Source organism: Lagopus muta, chromosome 3 (assembly GCF_023343835.1).
Source record: "Lagopus muta isolate bLagMut1 chromosome 3, bLagMut1 primary, whole genome shotgun sequence".
NCBI classification, from domain to species: Eukaryota; Metazoa; Chordata; class Aves; order Galliformes; family Phasianidae; genus Lagopus; species Lagopus muta.
Genome location: NC_064435.1, coordinates 21734167 through 21747865, shown reverse-complemented (window position 1 = coordinate 21747865; position 13699 = coordinate 21734167). Strand labels below are relative to the sequence as shown.

The following is a 13699-nucleotide window of genomic DNA, read 5'->3' as shown; positions in this document are numbered from 1 at the left end:
AGCCCAGGCATTCTTTGAGCAATTGAGCATTTAAGTCTGTGATTAAACATAAGAATGTGCCACTGCCTTCGAGAAATGTACTTTAGTTTTAAGAAACCACAGCTGCAACAATAAGATGGAAATTTGACACACGCTAGTTTGAAGGTGGCAAGGATTAAAGGTATGGAATTGGGAAAAAAAAGAAACAAAAAAACTTGTGCTGTGGAACAGAGTACAGCACATAAATCAATGCCTAGCATTGGCTGAGCTGCGTGCTGTGGAAGTATGCAGCACTGCAGCTTCGCAGTTATCAGTATTTGTCATCTCGAGTATCAGTACACATGCCAGATGCAAAAGAGGGGCCCAGAGAGAACATGGGGGATGAAGAGAAGAAAATTAATAATTTCAGTGACAATGTACACTATTTTGATGTGAAACAGAACTTCTGTAGTATTTCAAGGGACTTACATATATATGTGTGTGTGTACGGGCAGAAGCTGTTGGAAGTAAGCCTATGACTTCAAAATGTCTGATTAAAAAGAATCCTGATAAGAATTGGGAAGAGAACAGCTGGAACTTTGATTGCAGTTATGTTTTCTTCTGGATGTTTACTTCTAGATCACTCTTGCAGCTGCTTTTATCTGCTCTTTAGAAGTTGTGGTAGATTTGAGGAACCATTAGCTGCTAAAGTAAACATCTGCTCCGCTCTGCTTTTATATATCTTCTTGAAACCGTTGTGGGGGGAGAAAGATAACATGAGACTAATGCTGAACTTGATCAGACCTAAGTGATGCTTTGAACAGCCTTTTAGCATTTCAGGCTCCACCTGTAATTCTACCAGTAAATTGTTTTTAGTATTCTTGTTTACCAGGCACATGTAACTGCTCCAAGAATGACAAAGCTCTTTCTGAGAGATTAGAATTCCTATCTCGCTGTGTTTCAGAAGGCAGAAACATTCAAGCGTGCTACTACTATCTAAGTATAGGGATGGTCCTGAAACCAATTGCAACTGCCTTCAGTATCTGTCATCTATAAATATTATGCTTTGAATAAAACAGACCTGCAGTTTTGGCTTCGCTTCACTCTATTTTGTTACTATCATTGTTGAAATGTTTTTTAATAACTGTGTTTGTATTTGCTCAAGAGCTGTCTGCTTGGAGGCTGGAGACAGGTCAGGGTTACCCTGCTGAGCCGCTGGTGACCTTTTGGGCAGTCTCCTCTGCAGATCCCGGCAGTGCCGGCACTGCTGCTTTGGCCCCACATCTCCCACTGATGGTAACACACCACGCCGTATTTGCTTGCCTCTTCTTCCCAGCCGAAGTTCTCAGTGTGTGCCGCGTCGGGCAGAGCCCTCTGGCCAAAGTCATGGAGAATTTTCCAACTGCAGGTTCTACATGAGATTCCTTTTGTCCAACAATCCTGGCAGGTGGCATCAAGAGTCTTCCTGTGGGGGCTTTCTGAGATTCAGAAAATCTTTTTTCACTTATTATGGTGAGCTTTGATTTCTGTCATTAGCTCTCGGGGTCCTTGAACACCAGTTTCCCCCACAGCTGGGGACCCTCACCCTAAATTATTCCTTGTCCCAGGGTCTCCACTGCTTCCCTCCATGCAGATGCAGCCTTCCTCAACAGCTGGCACAGCTGTACCTATGTGGGCAGCTTCCAGACAAGCACAGCGGGGAGGTTCAGACGGCCCTGGTTGCATTTGAACAACCAGCAATCATCAGGACAAATGAAGTGGAAAAGGGGAATTCATACTGCACTTGGAAGTCTGCAGTGAGGCTGAGGTATCTTTTTCCCTTCTCCATCCATCTGTGAAGCTCAAAATAGCAGCCTGGAGGCACTTCTGGTTCTGCTGCAGTGCAACGGCCTGGGCTTTCAGCACTTCTCTTGCGGCTAAAATGAGTTCTGCTGTTGAAATGAATGAGCTTTGTATTTTTCTTGGAAACCGCTCCCAGAGGGGTGTTTGGACGAGCGATATTACCCACTAATAGGCTTCCCCAGCCTATGGAGGGTGAGCAGGTCAAACGAATGGAGCAGGCAGCGCAAACAGGGCAGAGCTGCAGCAATCAGCAGTGGCCTTTACTAGGCGTACCGTGCTGCCTTGCACAGAGGGAATGGGAAACACCTTTCCACCAGCTTCCATCTCTCAGTTTTCCAGCCCGTGTGGGTCCTTCAGTTACTTTTGAGGGATTTGTGAAGGAAACTAAGGAGAGTGAGCTGGATGCTGTCCTCTAACCAAGGATCAGCCACCACGGGAGGAGAATGCAAGGTTTGTGAGTAGAGGAGAGAGAAGCCCACTGCCCGCTCTCTGCTCAGATTCACTCTGGATTCTCCTGCTCTCTGCCTGCTCTGTCCTCCATCCCCATTGCCTTCTCAGTCCTTCTCTGACTATACAACCTTTCTCCTCTGAAGTGAGGTCATGCTCTTGTCTTTCTCCACAGTGGCCATGGAGAGTTCAGACAGAATTCCGTTGGAGATCATGGATCTGTGTAGATCACCCTTTCTACACAGTAGATCCTAACTGCTCTGAAAGCCCCCCAAGGCACACTGCAATCACATCCCCAAGCTTGGGTTGGAGCAGTGTCCTCCCGGCTGCTGCTGGGCTGCTAAAAGGTGGCAGTGGGACAGCCAAGGGACACCAGCGCTGAAGACAACCTTGCTTGGAGCAGTGGCTGCTCTTGCTTTTGTGTTGTGTTTTTTTTAATAAACTACTGTTCATGAGACATTCTAACAGTAATGGCCTCGATTCAGGAGATCTTTAAAAACAGTGGTAAAACACACACTGTGTGCGACGTCACCATATAGAGAAGGTGGGACACTTGCTTGGGCAGCACCCTGTTTGGGTAGTGATGAGCTCAAGCATACATTGAAGTACTTCTCTGGATGATATCCCATAGATACATGCCGTTTTGCAGAGCTTTTAATGCCACAGTATGGTGCATTTTCCCTCAATTTCCTTGTGTTTGAGAACCTTCAGTCCCTTCTTTAGAAGACCCCAACTTTGCTCAGAAGTGCAGTGTTCCATCAGCAAGGTCTGTCTGGGCATCCCAGGGATGAGTATGCCCAGGAACAGTTGGTGCTTATTCACAATATCCATTATTGTGTTCTTCTTCAAATCTGGTGCCACAAACAATTGAGAGAGCATGCAGGGATTAATACATGCGTTGCACACAGCTGTATGTGATGATTTGCATATGCTTGCACTGTGGTCGCAATACTCTGAAAGCCCCCGAAGTGCTCTGTATTGCCCTGGTTTATAACAGAATTGGATGCAGTTTAGACACGGAGAATGTATGCTGAAAGCAGGAAACACACGTGCAGGGTGGGTAAAGGGGATTACAGCACACAAGAGTTGAACAGAACAGCCTTGGTTTCAGAGCATCATGCTAGCATAAACAAATCAGTGCTCAGCCCACAGCTGTATCAGTGACCATATGTATTCTGCTCACTCAAAACTGCAAATACCCTTCTGGGCTTTGCTGTTGTTTGCTGACCTTCACCCCGCAGCACTAACCCCGTCTGTACAAACTGAGCTGCTCTCTGGGCTGCAAAAAGTCCTCAGAAGGATGCAAAGTTATTTGATGTAAGCGACAGAACAAGATGCACGGGCCCCATTCTCAGCTTGCCTTGGAGTTCTTACATCTTCAGTGAGTTACAAGGCAGGAGAACAAATGCACAACGGCATTTCTTAAGCCAATGTACGGTTTCTGTGCAGTATTCCCTTCAGATTTCTCCCACTAACATTTGGCTCTGAGGTTGCCAGCCTCACGAGCCCCCCAGCCGCGGCCAGCTGCCGAATTTCACCGGTGCCCAGCCCCTCATTCCCAGCAGCGAAGGGCACAGACCCGCCCGGGGCTCTGCAATCCGTGAGGTCCCGTCGGGCTGCAGCCCGCTGTCCCCTCAGTGTGCGGGATTGCCTCCGCGATGAATCGCGGCGATGTTATGCGGGGCTGGGACGGGTGATGCCGAGCGGGTGTTGTGGAAGCCCGCGGAGCTCCTAAGCTCCTGCCTCTACGGGCGGTCGTGAAACCCTCTCGCCTTGAGCGGGCTGTTAAAAACAACAACAAATATCAATCGGAATGAAGCAGGGGACCAGTGAGACACCGAGAAGCACCAGCGGAATCGGATGGCAGATCGACGGACGGTCACTTTTTCTTTAAAATACATAAGTATTTTAAAGAAAAAATAAGATAGTAATAACAAACCCACGGCGCGCAGCCCGAGAACCTGCAGGCACCGGCCGGACTATCGGGGTAGAACCTCCTGTAAGAAACTCAGCCCCGGCCCCGCCGCACCGCTCCGCCCGCTCCACTGCAGCCTGGGGCAGCCCCCGGCGGCTCCGCACGGTGCCGGGAAGCGGCGAGGAAGCGGCAGGGCAGCTCCCGGGGCGGGGGCGAAGGTGCCCGCAGCGCCCGGAGCGCAGGGAGCGGTGAAGCTTTGCCCCGTGGTTACGCTGCTAGAGGAATCATTGAATATTAGTCTGAACGACGGCAACGGTTAATCCGTTCCTCGCCGCGGGAACAGCACCGCGCCGCTCCGTGCTGCCTTGCGTGGAACCTTGCGCTGGGGTTCCGTATTGCTCGGTACCTCCAGGGGGAGCTGCAGCACCGCGGGCCGCCGCCGGGCGCGGAGCTCAGGGCGGCCCCCGCAAACCGCGCTGCCGTCGGGGCCGGTCCCGAGCTTCGGACGGGGGAAGGCGCGGGGCGGGAGGGGCCGTCCGGGTGGGCGCGGGGCGGCGAGGCGGAGGTTGGTGGCATCCTCGACGTTCGACTCTCCTGGGCGCCTGCGGACGCAACCAGACCCCGGTGGAGCGGCCCCGACGGTGCCGCTCCACTGCCGGGAGCCGCGGGTCCCCTCGAGCTCCGGTGGCTGGGAGGTGCCCGGCCCCGCACCTGCAGCCCGCGGCCGCCGCGTCCCAGGCCGGGGCTGTCCGGAGCCGGAGAACTCTCGGGGCGGCGTGTGACCCCGCACTCGGTGCTTGCCCAGGGCCGGCAGCGGCCCGACGAGATGCGGCCCGGGAGGTCTCTCTGAGCCGCCTCGTTCTCCTCTGCTATTCCGTTTGTTTTGAGGCTTTTTCGTTCTTGGAGGTTCGGTTTGGTTGGTTTGGTTCGCTTAGGTTCGTTGTGTGTTTTGTGCTTTTTCCCAACTAGCGTGGCTCATTTTAACTCGCTGTAAACACTCTGTAAATTGCTGAAAACGCGAAGTCCCCACACCGCAGCGGCCCTAAAGAGCCGCGGGAAGGGATCCAAGAGAACTGCGGACCCCGCGACAGTGTCAGTGTCAGTGACAGAGGCTCCGGTTCGACTGCCCCGCATAGCAAGCGCCGGGGATGGTCCCTTCTCCCCAAGCCCCGGCCCGGAGCGTCGCCGCTCTGCCCACAGCACGAAGCGCTATCACTACGGGGCGGCGGGGCAGCAGCTGCGCGTTTTCGCGGTGGTTCTGTAGGAATGGGAACGAATCCCGGCCCGAGCGGCCGTCACGCCGCGGGGACTCTTCCAAAGTCGCCGCCGCCGGCTTCGTTCCCCCGTCTGTTTCTCGTTTTTGCGTGAAATAAGAAAAAGTTCCCAGCGCGGCCGTCGCGGGTGTCTTCACTTCGGCGCGCTGAATTCATCGCCACGCACCGCACCTGGAGACGTTCTCGGAGCTGTTCGCCTACACCATTCCTCCGTACAGCTTTTCATACCCCTCAGAGTCTCTCTCCGTTCTCCTCCCACGACACATCACGAATCCCCCACGTTGGGGACCGAAGCAGCGCACAGACCAAGATAACATTATTGCTAAAAACTCGGCCGAAATCCGCGCACCGCCGCTATCGGGGACAACGAACGCGACGCTCCTCGGCCCGGAACGCGCGGGGCGGCGGGGAGGCCCCGTTCAACGGCGAATTCCCCGCAGTGACCCCGACCCCCGCAGCCCTCCGCCCGCCCGGGTGGGGGCTGGATGCGGGGCACGGCGCGGCCCGGTACCTCCGCGCCGAACGCGTCTTTCGGCTGCTGAATGCCGGTTAAAAAGCGAAGCAGGGACTGGAAGGGGCGGCCGTGGGTGACCCCGATGTGCGGGCCGCGGGCCCTCGGGAGGGAGCGTTACCTGCGGGCGCGCCTGCTCCCGGGGATCCACGCTCGGGTCTTTGGGGGCTTTTCTCCTCCTCCGCGGTGCCCGCTCCGGGCTGCGAGGGGCACGGCGGGGGCGGGTTGGGGGTCCGCGCCACGGGGCACGGCGAGGGGAGCGGGGCGGCGGGGAGCTGCGGAGGCCGCGGGGGGGGGGGGAATGTCACCTCAGGTAACGCGGGGGGCGGGGGGGAAGAGCTGCCCCTTCAAAGCCCAGTTGCTACCCAAACACAAGTAAACAGCGAGGCCGGCGCGGCGGGGCGGGCCGGGGGCGGGCCGTCGGGGCGCGCCGCGGGGTGGGCCTGCGGCGGGCGGGCGGGGACAGCTCTCCCCGCCACTCAGCGCTGTAAATGTGATGGACCGGGCAGGGGGCGGCTCAGAGCGCGCCGAGCCTCGCCGGGCTCGAAGGCAGCAGCGGGCTGCGGGCGGGAGGCGGCCGTCAGCGCCCGGCGCCCCGGGAGCGCCGCGGCCACAGCCCCCCCCGTTCTGCCCTGCCCTGCCCGGCCCGGCCCTGCCCGGCCCTCCCCGCCATGCCCCGGGCCCGCCGAGCCGCCCCGCTGTGGATCTAATGTCCCCGTGAAGGTGCCGGAGGCCCGGCAGGAGCTGCCCGCTGCGGTACGTGAGCGCTGCCCGTCGGCGCGGGGTCGCTTTCAGTTCGCGGCTCAGCGCGGAGTCCCCTCCTTCCGTCCCCGGGTCCCGGAGAGCCCGAGGAGGGATTTGCTCGTGAGTTTTCCACGGGGCGGGACGGGGCCCCGCTCCGCGCTGAGCCCGGCGGTGGAGGGCCGCGATCTGGGCGTGGAGGCGGGGAGCGGGATCCGGGCCTGAAGGGATCCGGTCGGAAAGGCCGTGCGGGCAGGTGGGGAGCGGGCGTGGGGCGGCGGGACTCGGCCGGTGCGCGCTGTGCGGGAAAGGGAAAAGGAAGTGCCAAGGTTTAAGGAACATCCGTTTGGGGTTGGCTTTTCCCCTCTCGCCTCGTTGAAAGTAACCTCAAAATCCCGTTTGCGGGCCGTTTCGATCGGGTTTAATAAAGGTCCCTCCGAGGATGAACAGTGGCGTGTGTACCGTGGCTCAGGCGACGGGTGCGGATCGAAAACTTTGGGCGTTACAATGGGAATGGAGCTGGAAGTGTTGCGGACGGGCGATGCGCTCCGACCCTCGGCACCCAAAGCGCGGGGCCGAGGGGCACCGGGCCGGACCCCCCGCAGCGCTGTGCCCGAGCCGGGTCCCGGCCCAGGAGCGCTGCCCCTGAGACTTCGCTTCGGCCCTGGGGACCGCCGCAACTGGGGAGGGATTTTCCCCTCTCCGCGTTGAGTTGCGCGGCAGATAGAGAATAGGAGCCAAAGCTGCGATATCTCTAAAAGACATCTTAAAAAAGACATCTTTAAAAATGAGTTCAGTTTATAAAAACTCTTAAAAAAAAAAAAAAAAAAAAAAAAAAAAAAAAAAGAAGAAGAAAAGAAAAAAAAAAAAAGAAAAAGAAAAAAGAAAAAGAAAAACGGAGCGGCTCTAAAGAGCGGCCGTGCCGATACCACAGCCCGCGATCCCAATACGGGAGCGAGCGATACGGGAGCCGGGCGGCAGCGTCGAACCGCGACCCGAAGGGAACGAAAACGGAGTGGGGAGCGGAGCGCTCGGGGCCGAGCGGGGCCGGCGTGGGCAGTCAGGACAGAGAAAGGACAGGGAAGTGACAGAGCGGCGACTGAGAGACATCGCTCTCCCGGCCGTGCGTGCGCGGGGTCGGGCTGCGCGCTGGGAGCGCTTCCTGTATGCGCTGCTGAGTCTGAGGGCTGGTTTTGTGGTTTTTAATTTTGCTTTTATTCTTTATAATTGTTTTTGTAAATACTTGAAAATAATTACTTTAATAATTTTTTTAATAATGATTTTTATAACGATTTTTTACGTTTTCTTTTCGGAAGCCACGCGTTGCCCTCTGCCCGGCTCCCAGGAGGAGCCCTCGGCCCCTCCGCGCACAGGCCCCGTCGCTGCTTTCCGCTCCCCGTCTCGGGGCTGCCGCCGCGGACAGGAGCCCCTCCGTACGCACGGCCCCGGACCCCGCTGGGGCCGCCCGAGGGCTGAGCCCGCTGCCCGCCGCGGGGCTGCCGGGAGGCCTCGGGCCGGGCTGTGTGGGGCGGCCGCGGCCATCTGGAAGGGATCTGAGCGCAAAGTGGATTTATTTAGGACCCGCGGGCGGGAGGTGGGGGGGGGGGGCGAGGGGGAAGGGCGGGGGTGGGAGGTGTGCGTGCGTGTGGGGCAGGAACTGTTTTTCTCCCCCTCGATTATCTTGACAAATGATCCGGTGCCGAGGGAAGAAAAATAAGCACCGCGCGGGGAGCAGCGCCCGCCGCCCCCCGCCCCGTGCCTGGGTCGTCGGCCCTGGGGCTGCGGCGGGGCCGGGGCTGCGCGGAGCGGGGCAGCGCGCTGCGGCCACGGGGAGCGGAGCTGCCCCGTCCGCGCGTCGCGCGATCCGCGCGCACTTCTGCACGCACCTGAAGGGTTTCTTTCTTTTCAAATTGTTTTGCCCGAAGATTTTAGGATTTAAAAGGAAAAAAAAAAAAAAAGGGGGGGGGGGGGGTATTTTTATTTTGTCGGGAGGGGGGGGGCGTCTCTAGGGGCGACCTTTTCGTTTTTCTCTCTTTCCCTCCCGCTTTCGTTTCGCGCTGCCCGCGCGCTGACGCTGTCCCGCTCTCTGCTCTCCCTCAGGACCTCGCCCCGCGCCGACGGCACCGCGGAGCCCCGCCACGATGGGCAGCAAGGCGCTGCCGGCGCCCATCCCGCTGCACCCGTCCCTGCAGCTCACCAACTACTCCTTCCTCCAGGCCGTCAACACCTTCCCCGCGGCCGTGGACCAGCTGCAGGGGCTGTACGGGCTGAGCGCCGTGCAAACCATGCACATGAACCACTGGACGTTGGGCTACCCCGGCGTGCACGAGATCGCCCGCTCCGCCCTCACGGAGATGGCGGCCGCGCAGGGCCTGGTGGACTCGCGCTTCCCCTTCCCCGCTCTGCCCTTCGCCGCGCACCTCTTCCACCCCAAGCAGGGCGCCGCGGCCCACGTCCTCCCGGCGCTGCACAAGGAGCGGCCCCGCTTCGACTTCGCCAACCTGGCGGCGGCCGCCACGCAGGAGGACCCCCCGAAGGCAGGGGAGCTGGGCAAGCTGGGCCCCGGACTGCCGTCGCCCCTCTCGGGGCTCAGCAAGCTGTCCCCGGACAGGAAGCCGTCGCGGGGCCGCCTGCCCTCCAAGACGAAAAAGGAGTTCATCTGCAAGTTCTGCGGCCGCCACTTCACCAAGTCCTACAACCTGCTCATCCACGAGCGGACCCACACGGACGAGCGGCCCTACACCTGCGACATCTGCCACAAAGCGTTCCGGCGGCAGGACCACCTGCGGGACCACCGGTGGGTGGGCGGGCGGGCGGGCGGGGGGCGGAGGGGGCGGCTGCGCTCGGACCCCCGCGGGGCGGGCGGCGGGAGCCTCCGCTCCGCTCAGAGCTGGGCGGGCGGGAACCCCGCTTCTTCTCGGAGCCCCGCGGCCCCGGGGAGGGTCGGTCGGGAGCCCCGGTCCTCCTCAGAGCCCCGAGGCGGATCGCGCGGGAGCCCCGCGGGCAGCAGGACGGGCTGCCGCCGGCCTCGCGGCTCAGCGCGGCCCCGGGTGGGGAAGCGGGGCGGCGTGCGGGTGCCGCGGGTGCCGCACGTCGGGCGGGAGAGAAGCGTCGGGGAGCACGGCCCGGCGCTCAGCCCGCGCTTGCCTTGCAGGTACATCCATTCCAAAGAGAAACCCTTCAAGTGCCAGGAGTGCGGGAAGGGCTTCTGCCAGTCCAGGACCCTGGCGGTCCACAAAACGCTGCACATGCAGGTGAGCCCCGCGCCGCCCGCCCTGCTCCGCGCGGCGTCTCCGGCCCGGCGCTGCCTCGGGGACGGGGAAGGGGCTCTGCGAGAGCCGGGCGGGAGGGGGACGAAGCCGCGCTTCGGGCGCTCTCCGCGCCGCGGCGTCGGGGCGGGTTTCGTTGTCGGGAGCGCGGCGCGGCGCGGGGCCGGGATCCATTCCCGACGCTTCAGCCGTGCGTTGTGGGATAGCGAGAAGCGCAGTGCTGCGCGAAGTCAGGTAGTTTGTAAAGGATTAATCCTTTGCTTGCTTCAAATCTGAACAGGAATCTCCACACAAATGCCCCACATGTGGAAGAACCTTTAATCAGAGAAGTAACCTGAAAACTCACCTTCTTACCCATACAGACATCAAGCCCTACAACTGTGAGCGGTGCGGCAAAGTGTTCAGGCGAAACTGTGATCTACGGCGGCACAGCCTGACGCACACCCCGCGGCAGGACTTCTGAGCGGCGCGGAGCCGCAGCTGAGCGCTGCGTTGCGGAGCCGCGGCCGTGCGCGGGGCCCCGGGGCGGCTCGTTGGCACCGCGCGTCCGCCAGAGCCGCCCCGACGTGGGGTTGGGGGGGCTGCAGGATCGGGCCCCTCTCGGCCGCCCTGCTCCTGTAGATATCGCGGCTCATTTTAGAGCTCTGTACAGAACCTGGTTTTAGTTTGTTCGTTTCGTTTCGTATCGTCGTGTCCGATGCACATTGATAACGGATCTGGGAGGTGAAGTATCTTTTAAAAATGTATTTCCAAATAAATCCCCCCCATTCCCTTTATTTTTTTTCCTTTTATTTTTATTTTATTTTATTTTTTTTAAATTTCTTCCCCAAATACCTCCTGCCTGGTTGTATTATTCTCGGAGCATTTGGGCTTTTTTTTTCCCCGCTGTGTCGATGCAATGGCGAAGCATATTGAATAAATTTCCCTGTCGGGTCATTGTACTGTCACAACAATTTTGGTGATCGCTTTTGTTTGGCTGTTTCGCTGTTGCTTTTGTGTTATCTATTGTTAAGTAAAATGAAAGTGCCGGATTTCAGAGTTTATAGCTCTATTACTTAATACTACGAATGTCTAAATATTAACTTCTGTACTTTTATTATTTTCCCGGACGAAATACTTTTATTTTTTTCTAAAAAAGAAGAGAAAGAAAGAAATCTTCGCAAATAAACAGATCTGAGGAAATAACGCATAAAGCCGTTCTTACACCAAAGCGGCTTATTAGTAACTTATTTGCGATCAGCCCACTATTGTAAAAGTCATCCCGTCGTGGCGATTGCAGGAGACGGTCCCCTGCCATTAGACTTTGGCCACGGGCAATTCACCCGCGCAGACAGGGACTTTATCCCGCAGAAGACGATTCACCGCGGGCCGCCCGCGAGCAAACAGAGCGGCGTGAACGCCGGCCCCCGCCCGGGGCTCGGCCCGCACGGCCCGGCGGACTGAGGGCCCGCGGAGCCCGGCACAGGGCCTGCAGCTTCCCGGGGACCCTCGCACCCTGCGGGAGCGTCCGCTGCATCCCCCTCCGCGCCGGCGGTGTGACCTCCCGCTCTCTCCTTCCCTCGGGGGCGGTGACCTTACTGTGTCCGCCGGAGCTCAGAGTTCCAGGCGCTGTTCTTTCCCAGGCTGAGGACACCTGTCCTGCCCTACTCCTCGCCCAGACTCTGATCCAGGTGAGGACAACCAGGAGAAACCGTCCCCAGTGAGCTGTGACCCAGGGCGGGATATCGCTCCTGCAAGGGCTCCACTCCCAAGCTCCGCCGTGTCAGGGATCCACAGCGGGCTCCCTGCTGGGGACAGGTGCCCTGGACACAAAGCAGACGGATGACCTTGGGGTGTCCTTCTCCCTATCCCTCCCAGGTCCTGCAGCAGAGAACCCTGTGAACGGAGTCAAACCCATCAGCACTTGGGCTGCAATTGGGCCACTGGGGCTGTGAATGTTGCGTTGTCTCTGTCTGCCACCCCACAGATGGCCCCACGCCCCATGTTCAGACCCACTCTGCCCCAACTGGGGCAGTCAGGTTAGCTCCCATCCAGATGCAGCTCTATGCTCAGCCGAATGTCCTGTGGTGGGCACTGGCTGGCTCTGCATCTGCTCCTGTCCAACAAGATGGGGAGGGAAAAAATAGTCCCTGCAAGCCAGAAATACTGCCTTGCTGGCTGGAGGACAGCAGCCCTTGTTAAAGTGAATTTAAAGGCCATCTGCTCCCTTCCTCTTCACACCCCAGATTTGGGGTATTGCTGGGCCATTGCACCCCTGAAACACTCAATGCTGACGGCCTTTGCTCCCCATCCTCCCAGCACCTTAGTCCTCCCAGAGCTCCGTGGGCATCCCTTGCCCCTGCTCTGCAGGCATCTCCCCAGTAGCACAGCTCTTTCCATTGGACTGATTTTTCTATTCCCAGTGCATTCCCACTCTCCAGTAGGTTACTTCCTCCGAGTTGCTGTTCCCTCATTGTTCTCTGAGTTCCTGTCCCCAGGCCTCTTGCATCCCCAGCTCTCAGCCCCGAGCACACAGTGGGGCTGGGATCACTGCTTGCAGAAGCACACTGTCAGGGTGCGTGTGGGCTCACACTGCTCCCAGGCCAGGCTCTGTGTGCAGTTTGTTTGGAAAGAACTTAATCAGCTGAACAATATCAAAGGACTACATTAAAATGATTGCATATATCTAAAGTTCTATTTAATTGTTTGGGGTCTCTCTTCTAGCAGTCTCTCCCCAGAGCAGATGCAGGCTGTACGTTTATCTCCTCAGGATTACGAAGTTCAGCGGGCAGAACAAAGACCGAAGGGCTGAGCAGGGGCAGCGACAGCGATCTCCAGCAGCCAGTCCCTGGGCTGTGTTTTACACTGAAACCAGTAGCAATGATCTTAAAACATCAGAGGATGATTTAGGGTTTCTCCTTTAACATCCATATATTTTCCTATGGTACTGACATGCCTCATTCACTTTTAAAAGATTATCTCTTGTTGGGAAATTTCAAAGACAGCTATAAAAGGTAGTTACAATGTATATATGGTTCATTGTTTTTAGAGCTGTTGGGAAGAGAAACAGGTTCTGTACAGCTATCTCTGGGGCAGGGCTGGTTTTCCTACAGCCATAAAGTGCCATCCTGCATTTCCCAATGCAAACACTAACTGCAATAACAGCCCTGTTACTGCAATGTAGTTCTGGAGCTCTGTTCCAGCACACTGCCACTTCTCCCCAAGCACCTGCCCCTCTCCTCTACCTGTCTCTCTGCCTCTCATTGTCCCTTTACTTCCTCTTCTTTTTGCCCCTGTTCTGGCACTGCTTGCTCTGCCCCTTTGGCCACGTTATGGACAGCAGGCAGCTGTGCTGGGCAGCAAACAGGAGGGGAGAGAACACAGCAGGTAATAAGATACTGTGGCCATAAGCTCTATTTTGGAGGAAATATCAAACAAAAAAATTATAGTCCTTGGAGTTACATCTGCTAGAAGAGCTCTGTGCACATTAGATGCTGGGATGAGTGCTGTTGCAGCTGACGGCAGAGTGGCTCCATTCAGCAATGTGTGCAGATTCTTTTCTGCATGGGCTTCTCCCACACAGCACCCATTGCCCACACGACTCCACACCACCTCTCCTATGGCAGCATAGCCTTTGCTGGCAGCACATCTACTGTGTCTGTCCCACCTCAGCAATACAGAGTCACACAGTACCCTAGAACGGCTGAGGCTGGCAGGGCTCTCAGGGTCCACTTGGCCCAGCCCCTGCTCCACCTGGGATATC

General features: G+C 57.8%; 1 protein-coding gene across 3 annotated transcripts; it reads left to right on the top strand.

Moving 5' to 3' along the window:
• Positions 1–6466: 6466 nt before the first annotated feature.
• Positions 6467–11152, top strand: OSR2 (odd-skipped related transciption factor 2). Of its 3 annotated transcripts, none has more exons than XM_048940152.1 (4): positions 6467–6703; positions 8789–9485; positions 9843–9942; positions 10238–11152. In XM_048940152.1, exons 2-4 carry the CDS (start codon positions 8830–8832, stop codon positions 10418–10420), a joined length of 939 nt encoding a protein of 312 aa, XP_048796109.1. In that variant the 5' UTR covers positions 6467–6703; positions 8789–8829; the 3' UTR covers positions 10421–11152. The 3 variants fall into 3 exon arrangements, with proteins under 3 accessions (XP_048796109.1, XP_048796111.1, XP_048796110.1); XM_048940154.1 differs by having other exon boundaries at positions 6468–6703; positions 10320–11152; XM_048940153.1 differs by lacking the exon at positions 6467–6703 and adding an exon at positions 6721–6811.
• The last annotated feature ends 2547 nt before the right edge of the window (positions 11153–13699 follow it).

Bases quoted from the DNA above. Each gene is read 5' to 3' on its own strand.
- OSR2 (XM_048940152.1), top strand. From the start codon at position 8,830: ATGGGCAGCAAGGCGCTGCCGGCGCCCATCCCGCTGCACCCGTCCCTG. The intron at 9,486-9,842 runs GTGGGTGGGCGG...CTTGCCTTGCAG, and splicing joins GACCACCTGCGGGACCACCG to GTACATCCATTCCAAAGAGA. The intron at 9,943-10,237 runs GTGAGCCCCGCG...AAATCTGAACAG, and splicing joins ACAAAACGCTGCACATGCAG to GAATCTCCACACAAATGCCC.